This window comes from Haliotis rubra, unplaced genomic scaffold, assembly GCF_003918875.1.
Source record: "Haliotis rubra isolate DU_JTF1 unplaced genomic scaffold, ASM391887v1 Scf844, whole genome shotgun sequence".
NCBI lineage: Eukaryota > Metazoa > Mollusca > Gastropoda > Lepetellida > Haliotidae > Haliotis > Haliotis rubra.
Genome location: NW_025767573.1, coordinates 275,245 through 291,615, shown reverse-complemented (window position 1 = coordinate 291,615; position 16,371 = coordinate 275,245). Strand labels below are relative to the sequence as shown.

Here is a 16,371-nt window from a genome sequence, read left to right as displayed (position 1 = left end):
GTGAATCTGTCTTCATTGTTTGGTGCATGTACAAGACTGAAGTATTTATTACGGTTGTGCTAAGTCAGAAAATAACAAAACTTTTTGGAGTTGTTCCTCGGCATTGCACAAACTTCAGTTTTGAGTGTGTGTGAATCATAATGTTTTGTGCTGAGAAGTATTCATCATTGTCAATGTTACTGCTTTATATAGGTCATGTATTTCCTCTGTTAGACACTGGGTGTCAGATACAGGACAACCTCTCACTGATGCCTGGAAATAAGCTGTCAAAAATACAATTTGAAGCCTGACCTCTGTAAGATGCAGTGTGAACGATAATGTCTGTTTTCAGATGTATAACTGAACAATCCGCATTTTGTTAGATAGTAACTTGCCACTGCTCAGCATTAACCAGAACAGACACCAGTTCAACTACTTGCACAAAGTTCATTGATGTCCGAGAGTCTCATAGAGGAATATTGTACCTCTAATGTTTCTCATACAAGACTACACACCAGAGCAGACTGTTAGCTTTAACATCGTCCACACTTCATCAGCTCCTGTATCCCTTAGAAGAGTGTTTATATGGTCTTGGTGCTGAAACCACTTCCGGGAACAGTGTTCATCATAGACATTGCAGATTATTTATTGTATAATTGTGTCTTCATTCAATAAAGACAGCTACCCATGACATATTCACCACCATGATGACTACATGAATTGCACACTGAGTTAGGACGCACACATGATGCAGACTGATGGCTTCATGAATTGCACAGTGAGTTAGGACGCACCCATGATGCAGACTGATGGTTTCATGAATTGCACAGTGAGTTAGGACGCACACATGATGCAGACTGATGGCCTCATGAATTGCACAGTGAGTTAAGACGCACACATGATGCAGGCTGATGACTTCATGAATTGCACACTGAGTTAGGACTCACCCATGATGCAGACTGATGGCTACATGAATTGCACAGTGAGTTAGGACGCACACATGATGCAGACTGATGGCTTCATGAATTGCACAGTGAGTTAGGACGCACACATGATGCAGGCTGATGACTTCATGAATTGCACACTGAGTTAGGACGCACACATGATGCAGACTGATGGCTACATGAATTGCACACTGAGTTAGGACGCACACATGATGCAGACTGATGGCTTCATGAATTGCACACTGAGTTAGGACGCACACATGATGCAGACTGATGGCTTCATGAATTGCACAGTGAGTTAGGACGCACACATGATGCAGGCTGATGACTTCATGAATTGCACACTGAGTTAGGACTCACCCATGATGCAGACTGATGGCTACATGAATTGCACACTGAGTTAGGACGCACACATGATGCAGACTGATGGCTTCATGAATTGCACAGTGAGTTAGGACGCACACATGATGCAGGCTGATGACTTCATGAATTGCACACTGAGTTAGGACTCACACATGATGCAGACTGATGGCTTCATGAATTGCACAGTGAGTTAGGACGCACCCATGATGCAGACTGATGGTTTCATGAATTGCACACTGAGTTAGGACTCACCCATGATGCAGACTGATGGCTTCATGAATTGCACACTGAGTTAGGACGCACACATGATGCAGACTGATGGCTACATGAATTGCACACTGAGTTAGGACGCACCACATGATGCAGACTGATGGTTTCATGAATTGCACAGTGAGTTAGGACGCACACATGATGCAGACTGATGGCTACATGAATTGCACACTGAGTTAGGACACACACATGATGCAGGCTGATGACTTCATGAATTGCACACTGAGTTAGGACGCACACATGATGCAGACTGATGGCTACATGAATTGCACAGTGAGTTAGGACGCACACATGATGCAGACTGATGGCTTCATGAATTGCACAGTGAGTTAGGACGCACAAATGATGCAGACTGATGACTTCATGAATTGCACACTGAGTTAGGACGCACACATGATGCAGACTGATGGCTTCATGAATTGCACACTGAGTTAGGACGCACACATGATGCAGACTGATGGTTTCATGAATTGCACACTGAGTTAGGACGCACCCATGATGCAGACTGATGGTTTCATGAATTGCACACTGAGTTAGGACGCACACATGATGCAGACTGATGGCTACATGAATTGCACACTGAGTTAGGACGCACACATGATGCAGACTGATGGCTTCATGAATTGCACAGTGAGTTAGGACGCACCCATGATGCAGACTGATGGTTTCATGAATTGCACAGTGAGTTAGGACGCACCCATGATGCAGACTGATGGTTTCATGAATTGCACACTGAGTTAGGACTCACCCATGATGCAGACTGATGGTTTCATGAATTGCACACTGAGTTAGGACGCATGCACTGATGGATGCACACTGGTTGGACGCACACATGATGCAGACTGATGGCTACATGAATTGCACACTGAGTTAGGACTCACCCATGATGCAGACTGATGGCTACATGAATTGCACACTGAGTTAGGACGCACACATGATGCAGACTGATGGCTACATGAATTGCACACTGAGTTAGGACTCACCCATGATGCAGACTGATGGCTTCATGAATTGCACACTGAGTTAGGACGCACCCATGATGCAGACTGATGGTTTCATGAATTGCACACTGAGTTAGGACGCACACATGATGCAGACTGATGGTTTCATGAATTGCACAGTGAGTTAGGACGCACACATGATGCAGACTGATGGTTTCATGAATTGCACACTGAGTTAGGACGCACACATGATGCAGACTGATGGCTTCATGAATTGCACACTGAGTTAGGACGCACATGATGCAGGCTGATGACTTCATGAATTGCACACTGAGTTAGGACGCACACATGATGCAGACTGATGGCTTCATGAATTGCACACTGAGTTAGGACGCACACATGATGCAGACTGATGGCTTCATGAATTGCACACTGAGTTAGGACGCACACATGATGCAGGCTGATGACTTCATGAATTGCACACTGAGTTAGGACGCACACATGATGCAGACTGATGGCTACATGAATTGCACACTGAGTTAGGACGCACACATGATGCAGACTGATGGCTTCATGAATTGCACACTGAGTTAGGACGCACCCATGATGCAGACTGACAATATCCATTTAATATGAGCAACTAAAACACAGCGCATACATGGATGAACAATTGTCAGAGATAATTAAAGAGATGGGCCTTATGCCATATTTAAAAGTAGGCAGCAGGCACACCAGGATGAAACTCTGCACAGACAGTAGACACACCACGATAAAACTCTGTATAGACAGCAGGCACACCAGGATGAAACTCGGTAACGACATCAACATATAGCATGATGTAACTATGTACAGACCCCAGACATACCGTGATGAAACTCTGTACAGACAGCATCCATACCATGATGAAACTGTACAAACCCAAGGCATACGATAATAAAACTCTGTACAGGCAGCAGGTATACCGTGATGAAACTCTGTACAGACCAAGGCATACCATGATGAAACTGTACAAACCCCAGGCATACGATAATAAAACTCTGTACAGACAGCAGGTATACCGTGATGAAAATGCACATACAGCAGCATACCATGATGAAACTCTGTAAAGACCAAGGCATACCATGATGAAACTCTGTACAGACAGCAGGCATAACATGATGAAACTCTGTACAGACCCAGGCATACCATGATAAAACTCTGTAAAGACCAAGGCATACCATGATGAAACTCTGTACAGACAGCAGGCATAACATGATGAAACTCTGTACAGACCCAGGCATACCATGATGAACCTATGTACATACAGCAGGCATACCATGATGAAACTCTGTACAGACCCAGGCATACCATGATAAAACTCTGTACAGACAGCAGGCATACCATGATGAACCTATGTACATACAGCAGACATACCATGATAAAACTCTGTACAGACAGCAGGCATACCATGATGAAACTCTGTACAGACAGCAGGCATACCATGATGAAACTCTGTACAGACAGCAGGCATACCATGATGAAACTCTGTACAGACAGCAGGCATACCATGATAAAACTCTGTACAGACAGCAGGCATAACATGATGAAACTCTGTACAGACCCAGGCATACCATGATGAACCTATGTACATACAGCAGGCATACCATGATGAAACTCTGTAAAGACCAAGGCATACCATGATGAAACTGTACATACCCCAGGCATACGATAATAAAACTCTGTACAGACAGCAGGTATACCGTGATGAAAATGCACATACAGCAGCATACCATGATGAAACTCTGTACAGACCCAGGCATACCATGATAAAACTCTGTAAAGACCAAGGCATACCATGATGAAACTCTGTACAGACAGCAGGCATAACATGATGAAACTCTGTACAGACCCAGGCATACCATGATGAACCTATGTACATACAGCAGGCATACCATGATGAAACTCTGTACAGACCCAGGCATACCATGATAAAACTCTGTACAGACAGCAGGCATACCATGATGAACCTATGTACATACAGCAGACATACCATGATAAAACTCTGTACAGACAGCAGGCATACCATGATGAAACTCTGTACAGACAGCAGGCATACCATGATGAAACTCTGTACTGACAGCAACAACATATGGATGGACAACATATGGATGAACAACTTCTTTATTGCTGTGAGAGCGACGTTTCGGTGTAGGTTCTAACACCGTTATCAAGCAAGTGATGAACAGCATAACGATGAAGGAGCATATATACAAGTTAGAGCAGATGTTTGTACAGTACAATGGGGATGAGGAAGCCAGAATAACAACACAAGAGCTTAGATGAAAGCGTTAACAAATGAAGCCTGCAAAGTACACCGTAGGGAAGTGAAGCCTGTGGTATACATAAATAGGTGATTATGAGGATGATAATGAGTTGTATACATAAATGGGGGATTATCGATGATGAGGATCTTTAATTAGCTGGTAGTACACAGGAGGTATGTAGTAACCTTGGTCTAACTTGCGCCTTCATCGTTATGGTGTTCATCACTTGCTTGATAACGGTGTTAGAGCCTACACCGAAACGTCGCTCTCATTGCAATAAAGAACTTGTTCATCCATATGTTGTTCATCCATATGTTGTTCATCCATATATTGTTCATCCATATGTTGTTATCCTTCCTTACTGCTCCCACTTCTAAATGCCTCTCAAAGAAGTTACTGCTCACAAGTCACGTGTTGTCAGTATCTCGTCCAAAATGTCACTGAATGGTCATCTGTAACAATTCTCCATATTATATTATGCTTGAACCAAACATCTTGTTTTGTGTCTTTTTACGGATCATCAAACTGGACCTATACTTTATTTTGCCGCCTAGTTTATTTCGACGACGTCCAGGGTCAGGTGAGTTAAGAAAAAGTTGACAAACACTCTCCCCCTCCTCCCCCACTATACACACGCCCACACACACATCACATCAGCTCTCCCATCAGAATAGTAATAAAAATATCCCCCCAAAACCAAACCAAACAAAAGGGTTCAAATGAAGGCCTCACCAAATTGATTATTTGTTTATCGGCAAATAATACAGAATCCCAATACACAAGAGAACATACACGTGACAGTAAATACAACGCACTTTATTTGATCTGAAGTACATTTACTTTTGAAAATGTGTCTTGGTTTGCAGGTTGACGTGTATGAGGTGAAGTCATTCCTCATCCGAACAAGGCTCCTCTTTGGCTCCCGGAAGTTCCCTGGAATGAATAGAAATACTTGAACTTGATGCTCAGTCGAATGAAATAATAACTAAAAATAAAACTATACCTGAAGGGCCATGTGAGATAAGCGAAGATATTGAGCCAGTAGGTTTTATGTGAGTGAGTGAGTTATTATTTAACGTCACATCGGCAATATTGCAGCCATATCGTGACTAAAACATATTTGACATTGAAATGGAAGATATGTATATTATAGAACCTGCCGACGAAGGACAGTAAAACAACTAGAATATCACAATTAGAATTAAAACTTAGAATTAGCGTGGAAAGCTAAAACTAATAGCACTATTTGGACAATACAATATAAATACAGGTTATAGATCGCCAACAACTGAAGGTAGATCACCATACTAGGAACCATGGGGACTTACATTACTTTTGCTACCTGCATGGAGCCTAGCTGGATTTACACCATCCCTTCAGCCGCTGGCGATTGTAGGATAATTTAGCCGAAATTTAAAAGAACAAAGATACTACGTTTAAGAACTTGTTACGTGAAAATTTACTTTGAAAGTTTTTGGGACGTACGTACACTCTCAGGAGGACAATAATTTTACGGTACTTCAACCCCCTTTGAGGATACAGCCACTAACAATCTAAGTTGAATGAGTGAGTGAGTTAATATTTAACGTCACATCGGCAATATCTCAGCCATATCGTGACGAGAACAATCCATACAATAAAAGGTGAGAACATTTGGAAGATTAAAACCTGTCGATGATGGACAGTAAAATTACTAGAGAATCACAGATATGAATATAAAACTAGCGAGCAAAGCTAAAAAATTCAAATTAAAGAAGACAATACAGTATAAACACGGGCTATAGATCGCCAACAACTGAAGGTCGATCACCATACTAGGAACCATGGGGACTTACATTACTTTTGCTACCTGCATGGAGCCTAGCTGGATTTACACCGTCCCTTCAGCCGCTGGCGATTGTAGGAAAATTTAGCCAACAGTTAAAATAACACAAGTATTACGTTTAAAACGTGATAATTTATATTTTACTTTGAAAGTTTTGGGACTTACGTACCCTCTCAGGAGGACAATAATTTTACGGTACTTTAACCCCCTTTGAGGGTACAGCCACTAACAATCTAAGTTACTAATCTAAACTACCAATGATTAAAATACCTCTACAGAACACATTATTCGAAATTCATCTATTAAATCAATTTCTTTTAAAAAACCAATAATTAAATGAAAATTAACAGTGTTAAAAAGATCCTTAACTGTTTTCACATTGAAATATTTATCCCTTATGATGGAGAATTCAACACAGTCAAGCAAGATATGCTTGACCGTGACTCTCTTATCACAAGGGATACAAAACGGAGGATCTTCACCTTTTAACAAGCATTTGTGAGTATAACGCGTATGGCCAATGCGACATCGTCGCATAATGACCTCCTCAAATCTGGACTGACAACCCAAGTAGGTGTAACCAATATAGGGTTTTATTTCATGTAACTTATTGATACCTACTTGAGCGTCCCACTTCTTCTGCACCAGATTACGGATGTAAGTTCTAATGCTAGCTTTGAAATTGGAGTATGGAATAAGAAGTGGTGTCACAGATTTGTTGAGTCCTGCATTGGCAGCAAGATCAGCCATTGTATTACCAGAGATTCAAACGTGGCTGGGTAACCAACAGAGGACGATGTCGTACTGGCCAGTAGCAAGATCATTATATAATTCAATAATTTCAATTAAAAGTGGATGTTTGCCAGAAAGATTTTTAATAGCCTGAAGGCATGAAAGAGAGTCTGAAAAGATGATATTTTGTTTATATTTAGGGTGTTTATTAATATATTTTAAGGCTGTTAAGATGGCGTTAAATAGAGCTGTTATCAGGCAATCGAGAAGATATTGTTCTGGATCCAATGACAGTGGCACAAGCTACTGCGCCACCATCCTTGGACCCATCTGTAAATAAGGATTTATATGTATTATATTTATTTCCTAATTGACTAAATTCTTGTTTATACCTTAATTCATTAGTTTCTGATTTTTTAAATGTGGTCAATGTTAAGTCAACTTCTGCCAAGGAGGAGAAGAAAGAAGATGAGAAGGAGATATATTCTCCAGCTCAATGCCGGCAGCAGAAATGGATGGTTTAGTTCTGTGTCCAAGAGGCGGAACAAGAGAAGACGTTTGTTGTACAAATCCTCATAAAGAGGATTGAAGACACAGTTGAATGCAGGATTAGAATATAGTTTGAATATAGTTTGGTAATATATTGTAAAGATAATTTTATACGGCGTTGGGTAAGAGAAGGCTCATCTGCCTCGACGTAGAGACTATCAACAGGAGAAGTTCTAAATGATCCAAGAAAAAGTCTTTAATCTTGGTGGTGGACAGGATCAAGTAGTTTAAGGTTGCTTTTGAAGGCTCCGCTATATACGATGGAGCCATAGTCGAGTTTGGATCGGACCAGTGATCGATATAAGTGAAGGAGGGTAATTTGGTCCCCTTCCCACTTTGAATTGGAAACGACTTTTAACAAGTCGAGTGCCTTCAGGCATTTGGCTTTTTGATGTTTAATATGTGGCAGAAAGGTTAAATGCGAGTCAAAGATGAGACCAAGGAATTTAGCTTCCTTGACAACCTTGATGGGTGTTCCATTTAAGGATAATTCAGGGTCTTTATGGGGTTTGTATTTCCTACAAAAATGTATACATTTGGTTTTGGATTTCGAAAATTTAAACCCGTTTTCCAGACACCATCTATGAATTTTGTTAAGACAATAGTTCGCATATTCTTACCACGGCAAGAAATATTAAAATCATCCACGAAAAGGGATACATCGATTGAATCACTTAAACCCTTCGAAAGACTATTTATTTTAATTCTAAATAGCGTGACAGACAAAATACTGCCTTGTGGGACATCCTGATCCTGATTGTAATGAACAGACAGGGTTGAACCCACTCGGACTTGAAATTGTCTGTCGGTTAAAAACTGGGATATAAAAAGAGGCAAACGACCTCGCAAACCAAAATCATGTAAATCCTTTAAAATGCCATGCTTCCAAGTAGTATCATATGCTTTTTCAAGATAAAAAAAGATTGATACTGCATGTTGTTTAGTTATAATAGCATTTTTTGACAAAGGATATTCTAATCGTACTAAATGATCAATAGTACTTCTATTCTTCCGAAAACCACATTGAATATTTGTAATGAGGTTATTGGTATCCAGATACCAAATTAATCTGTTATTTACCATTCGTTCCATGGTTTTACAGACGCAGCTAGTAAAGATTTCGGTCTCTAATTGGAAGGATCAGTATGATCCCGGCCAGGTTTGGGTATAGGGACTACAATGGCATTACGCCATGAAGGAGGAAAGTTTCCAGACGTCCATATTTGGCCAAATATATCTAAGAGTGTGACCAGACATGGTTCAGGCAAGTGTTTCAGTAGCTGATAATGAATATTATCATCACCCGCTGCAGTGTCATGAGCTTGCTCAAGAGCTGTGTATAGCTCATGTCATGAAAACACTTCATTATAGTCATCATTTGAATCAAAATTAACTTTTGACTTTTCCTGTTGTTTCTGATATGTCTGAAACTCAGGGACATAATTTGCTGGTGAAGAATTTTTGGCAAGAGTTTCGCCAATCTTATTTGCAATTTTAGATTTGTCAGTAATTAAATTGTCGCCATCTTTATTTAAGATGGTGAACAGCAGATTTTGAACCCTTGCCTTTAATTCTTTGAACCATGTTCCATACTCTGGACATTGGCGTGCGTGAATTAATTTTGGAGACATAGTTCCTCCAAGATTGTCGTTTGTTTTGTTTAAAGGTACGACGCGCCTTCGCATTGAGTATTTTAAATATATTTAAGTTATGGACAGTTGGGTTATGGCGGAAATAGTTCTCTGCCTTTTTCCTCGCTTTTCTGGCTTGCCTACAATCTGTATTAAACCATGGTTTCCGTACATGTGGAGTTTGGTATACACTCATCAGCTATTTCATTTAAAACATCAGAAAAAAACACGAATAGGATCAGTTATATCACTGAAATATTCGGGTCTTAGTTTAGATGTGCATAAAGCTTGAAATAAGGACCAGTCTGCCTTGGACAAATTCCATCTTGCATAAGATGTAGAATCAGATGGATAAATTTCTGATAGGATAGTTGGAAAGTGGTCACTTCCACAGAGGTCATTGTGGACTGACCAATCAAGTTCATTGAGGAGGTTAGAGTCTGCAAGGGACAAATCTAGAGAAGAGTAGGTGCCGGTTGCAGGATGCAGATAAGTGCTCGAATCGTCATTGTATATACATAAGTCATTATTGGAGATAAAATCTTCCAGTATTTCACCTTTAGAGTTAGTGCTTGTACCACCCCAGATCGGGTTATGGCCATTGAGATCACCCATTATAATACAAGGTTTAGGAAGTTGGTCATAGAGAACTTGAAGATCAGACTGCTGGAGTGTTGAAGAAGGCGTGGGTGGGTGGGTTTGAAGAGCTCTTAGCGTTACCCAGCACCCACCACGAGGAGGTGGCTCTTCACTGGTGCCAGGTTTTATGTAAAATATGATATTTAACACGGCCGGATACAATTTAACCGCGATGTGGTTGTTTCGACTTAAGTGTTTGATTGCAGCCAGCATGTAGAAGCCACAGATGTGGATGGCCACGTTGTTTATGACATGGACTTTGCTATCCAACGCTGCACCTCTAAGCCGCAGTCGTGGGTTCGAATCCCCAAATCGGCACTATTTATTTATTTCGTAGCTTAGCTATTATATTTTAACAACGCTAGAAAACTAAAGTCGTATATAAAGCAACGTTCAACCCAAATCACACTCATATTCTTTAGAATACGCTGAACGTCAGCATCAGGACACACGAAGAAATTCGCACCGATTACTACATAAATACATAAATGTCTTACCACGAAGGGTGCGTTGTTGCAGGCTGGAGGAACGTCGAAGACTGTGGTGTTTTTGATGCCTCCGCTGATGTCGTAGTAACGGTTTGAAATAAGGTAATATTCTGAAAAATAGGTGGAATTGTTACAAGGTGTATATCATCTGTTATTCATATGATTTCCTACATCCGTTCTCCAGTACAATTCATGCTAAGTTTAGTTAATTGAGAAAATAAAAGGCTCATCCCTTCATCGTGTTGTGTCTTGCAGCAGATAGTTTAAAGATATGGATAACTGTATCCCTGTAACGCTGCTTTGCTACAATACGAAACTTCTAACGTACCACTATTCCGCTCTCCTACCAGGGTACCAGCAGCGCTACAAGAGGAGTGAGTGAGTGAGTATGGTTTAACGCCGCTTTTAGCAATATTCCAGCAATATCACGGCGTGGGACACCAGAAATGGGCTTCACACATTGTACCCATGTAGGGAATCGAACCGGGGTCTTCGGCGTGACGAGCGCCAACGCTTTAACCACAAGGCTACCCCACCGCCCCACCACAAGAGAACACTGTTTGGGTCCCACTACGGTGCTATCCTATCAAGGTACCCCTACCGCTACAACCATTTCCACCTTGCACCGTGATACCTGTTTTTCATAATGTTTGAGTTACAGATAACTTTAAGAATAATTTCACACTGTACAGTACATTCCAATACTACTACAGAATCAAATGCAGCCGGCAAATCGACAAATGAAATGGAAGTCAAACAATCCTTTCAAGGCACAACTAATTCCGACCACAATTCCTCTATCTCGAGACCATACGTTTTGTACTGACCAACCTTAAAATGAGAAGTTCAACCAATTTCTTGTAGCGATATTAGCTTGAGATCTGCCACATATAATGGTTTGTTACCAGTTCCAGAGTTTCCGAATGTCTCCTGTCTGATGGGTTCGCATGTGTCTGAAGTCATGTCCGCAATGATGGTAACGCCTTTGGCAGCGTCGACGATACGGTAGGAGTTGTAGGTGACCTTGTTTTGGGGAGAGCCCTCGAAATGCTTCCCCGTCAACGTAGCAGTGTCTGTGAATACAAGTAACCCCATTATTGAAGATCTGCCATAACATAATGTGCTAAGAAGGTTTAGTTCTAATAAAGCGCTGAAATGTGTTATCAATGTGTGAGTGAGTATGGTTTTACGCCGCTTTTAGCAATGTTCCAACCATGTCACGACGGAGCACTAGAAATGGCTGTCTCATCAGTCCGTCACCATCACCACAAGTTGGCTCATGCAATCCGTCTCTTTGGAGTTCTCTCTCTTACTTGTCACGTCAAGTTGATGGTGTTCACATTTGACCTTGTAATAACTGATGTTGACTGACGACCAATAGATTATATTGTACATATATCAGTATGTAATATCCGATGTTGACTGACGACCAATAGATTGTATTGTAGATATATCAGTATGTAATATCCGATGTTTTCTGTCTACCAATAGTTAGTACTATAGATATATCAGTATGTAATAAAAGAAGTTTTCTGTCAACAAATAGTTTGTATTGTAGATATATTAGTATGTAATATCTGATGGTTTCTGTCGATCAATAGTTTGTATTGTAGTTATATCAGTATGTAATAACAGATGTTTTCTGTCGACCAATAGTTTGTATTGTAGATATATTAGTATGTAATATCTGGTGTTTTCTGTCGACCAATAGTTGTATTGTAGATATATCAGTATGTAATATCTGGTGTTTTCTGTCGACCAATAGTTGTATTGTAGATATATCAGTATGTAATATCTGGTGTTTTCTGTCGACCAATAGTTGTATTGTAGATATATCAGTATGTAATATCTGGTGTTTTCTGTCGACCAATAGTTTGTATTGTAGATATATTAGTATGTAATATTTGATCTGTCAACCAATGGTTTGAGTGAGTGAGTGAGTGAGTATGGTTTAACGCTGCTTTTAGTAATATTCCAGCAATATCACCGCAGGTGACACCAGAAATGGGCATCACACAATGTACCCATGAGAGGAATCGAACTCGGGACTTCAGCGTGACTAGCGACTCTTCAACCATTAGGCAACCCCACCTCTCCACCAATAGTTTTGTCTTGTAGATATATCAGTATGCAATATGATGACCAACATATGGTCTCTGTATATACTGACCTGGTATACAGCCACTCGGGAAGTCACCGGTCAGCTGTTTGCGAGCGCACGTCCTGGTCTGCTGGATGATGTACTCCGTCTTCTTCAAAGTATAATCATGTATGGCATTAACACAAGTAGACTCCAGTGTAACGCAGGCGATGGGGGCACCCAAACAGAAGATATTCATGGGCGCATTTACAAACACCATGTTTAAATCTATATGTGCTCTTAACGTTGCATCACTACATATGGACATTTCTTGTAAATATATCTTTAACTATCATGTGAAAATGTTGTGGGGAATAGCCTACTTTATCCCAGAGCTGGACGACCTTGACATTGACGGTGTATCCGTTTGCCGTGACTTGTTCGTCAAAGGCCATCCTGTTGTTAGTGGCATCAACGGAAACTTTTATTTCAGTCTGGAAGAAGACAATTATCTCACAAAATACAACACAAATATAAGGATAGAATGTATTGTCACTTCTCAGTCATTCCCGAGTGATTACTTCTCGTTCATAATCAATGTTACTGTCTATATATTTCTCACTGACTGCCTCTTAACATCATGACATGACGGAAATTGATCTGAATTGATAGGGTGATTTTTAAATAAGAATATACATAATAGAATATTAAAAGGTGCAAGGAGTGGACTGGATATCCACAGGGTACAATGGATATTTTCGAATGTTTTGTTACTTCAGGTAACTTACGTCTCTGAAGCTTAAATTCATATCACATTTGACGAGACGATTTCGCTAAATATGAACATTTAATTAACTATGAGGAATGCATGTAATTGACATAACTTGTTAGCGTTGTTTAGTGACAGTTTATGCAACTCTGATGTTTCCTCAATATGTCGCATTAAAATGTATTCCGAAAGAGAAATATACACTACCACAAACCTAAGAATGACCATTAACTGATTCAATCACACTTTGACATCACAGGCCCTCGTGTCTTTGCGAAGATTAAAGATTTAAAACAAAATAGTATTTGAGATGACCCCCGACTCGAAATGCTTCACATTCGAGTCGGGGTCATCTCAAATGTTTTATGTGTTTTTAACATCTTTAATCCTCGCAAAGACACGAGGGCCTGTGTTTTGACATCCGAAAGCTTAAAATCGTTCTGTCTTACTAACTACCAAAATGTCCCTGCTGACTTGCGGTGAAGAAATAACTTCAACCCCGTGTTCAAGTGACTTGTCTGGAATACCTACACACACTGTGAAGCTCTTCACAAACGTGGCATATACGTTAATTGCGTGACTTTAATTTCATTTAATTTTTTATCTGTATTGAAACAGCATGATACAACTGTAAAATAATTGTTTAAAATATCAGATATCTTGTTGAAATCGAAAACCTGATTGGATAAACTCTGGTTGGCACGCATATCATTCTGCACAATTCAATTTGTAGATCTTTGTAGCGACATCGGATATTTACGTCACCTTTGGAGATGAAATGTAAACACACCTTTGCAAATGACCAATGCATGCTCACATTTGAAAAAAGTATTGTCATTAGGACTAAGTAAAGTGATTCGAAATAGTGAGTCAAATATACACAGCAGTGTTACCTTTCAAAGGAGAATGACTGTCCGGCGGTCAATTTTCATGGATAAATAAAAATATGAAAAGCGTAAATACCTCTGACAGCAGTGGCGTTCCTCCAGTTTTCACAGTACCAATCACCTGAGCCTCCACACCCTCCCACTGGCGGGGGGTGCAGCAGATATTACCCCCCAGAACAGCGGGAACGAACACTACGACAAGACTGAAAAACAACATGTTGGCGATAATTTACTCTGGAGCAAGTGTGTGTGGTTCGGGTTTATATATACCTGGCGCTCACAGCCAGCGATAAGAATTGTGAAATGTATGAACTGGGTGTCTTGCTAGCCGGGTCATTTGCTATAACTGACTCTTAGCTCAAGAACACGTGTTATCTATCAGATGATAAACATTGTGAAATCCATGATCTCAGCGACACAGGTGCGTTGCTGGTCAGGTCATTCTGTACTGTAATAAATGAGACATATAATATCAATGAATGGTGAAAAAACTTATTACTGAATCAGGATCAGTGTTTCTTTAGGGAACAGTTACCCCAAAGGTGGTGTGGCGTGTGGTCCTGTGCACAGAGCTCAGGTCAAAATCAGTTGAAGTTAAGCAAGAGTCCTTAAATGGGTGACCTTGATGGCTTGACTCCTGAGAGTTTCTGGGACTTCAGTCCTGCTCCACAACGAAGCACATGTGTTACATGTGGTCTCACCTTAGGCAAGTGAGTTTATTCAAAATTACCTCTGTTCACCCAGCAGAAAATGGGTACCCGGTGGTATAAGTCCTTTTAGCGCCTCACAGGCAGCTTGGGTTATCCGGGATAATAATGTGCTGTGTTTTGTTTGTTAGCACTATGAGCATTCACTAAGTGAATGGACTGCTCTCTGTACAGCCTGTATTTTGTCTGGTAAATTTAATTTAAAATATATGTAGTGGTTACTGGACAAATAACGTGTATCGGTAAAACATATGCTGTGTCACACCACTTGAAAAGATAAGCCACGTATTTGCAAGATTTGTCAAACATGACAGGAATGTTTTTGAAACTATTAGATATGCCAATGAAATAAATATACAATGTATACGACACATGTGGTTTAAATTAAACAACTAAAGCATTAGAGACAGTACTTATTTCAGGCCTCTCTGCATACAATAACGTCAGTTATGGACACGCTTAGACTTGGTGATGTCCTTTCTGCCAATGTCTGTCTGTGAGCATACTTGGAGTAGACAGAAAGGAGTTCACTGATAGTCCTAGTCTCTCGTACAGACCCTGAAGCAAATATATCCAAAAAAGCCCACACAAGTCTAGAAAATGTGGCAAGTCTAGATTTCCTCAGCTTATGAAGAAAGTCTCAGGGCTCCTTTTCATTATATATTTTATTTTTTACTATAAACCTTTTTCAGTAAAATATGTTCATTTCAGAGACTAGTTGTTAGTCTATGATAGTCCCTATTGTTCCTTATGCCAATGCCTGTCTGTGAGCATACTTTGAGTAGACAGAAAGGAGTTCACTGACAGTCCCTATTGTTCCTTATGCTAATGCCTGTCTGTGAGCATACTTTGAGTAGACGGAAAGGAGTTCACTGACAGTCCCTATTGTTCCTTATGCTAATGCCTGTCTGTGAGCATACTTTGAGTAGACGGAAAGGAGTTCACTGACAGTCCCTATTGTTCCTTTTGCCAATGTCTGTCTGTGAGCATACTTTGAGTAGACAGAAAGGAGTTCACTGATAGTCCCTATTGTTCCTTATGCCAATGCCTGTCTGTGAGCATACTTTGAGTAGACAGAAAGGAGTTCACTGACAGTCCCTATTGTTCCTTATGCCAATGTCAGTCTGTGAGCATACTTTGAGTAGACGGAAAGGAGTTCACTGACAGTCCCTATTGTTCCTATTGCCAATGTCTGTCTGTGAACATACTTTGAGTAGACGGAAAGGAGTTCGCTGACAGTCCCTATTGTTCCTTATGCCAATGT

The 16,371-nt window shown here is 40.5% G+C and overlaps 1 protein-coding gene across 1 annotated transcript; it reads right to left on the bottom strand.

Annotated features, from left to right (window-relative positions):
• Window positions 1-5,600: 5,600 nt before the first annotated feature.
• LOC124262553 (ependymin-related protein 1-like) lies at window positions 5,601-14,679 on the bottom strand. Its single transcript, XM_046697056.1, has 6 exons — window positions 14,477-14,679; window positions 13,128-13,238; window positions 12,835-12,916; window positions 11,570-11,737; window positions 10,674-10,774; window positions 5,601-5,733 (listed from the first exon to the last, which is right to left on the bottom strand). The coding sequence occupies exons 1-6, from the start codon at window positions 14,615-14,617 to the stop codon at window positions 5,695-5,697; spliced, it is 642 nt and encodes a 213-aa protein (XP_046553012.1). The 5' UTR covers window positions 14,618-14,679; the 3' UTR covers window positions 5,601-5,694.
• Between the last annotated feature and the right edge of the window lie 1,692 nt (window positions 14,680-16,371).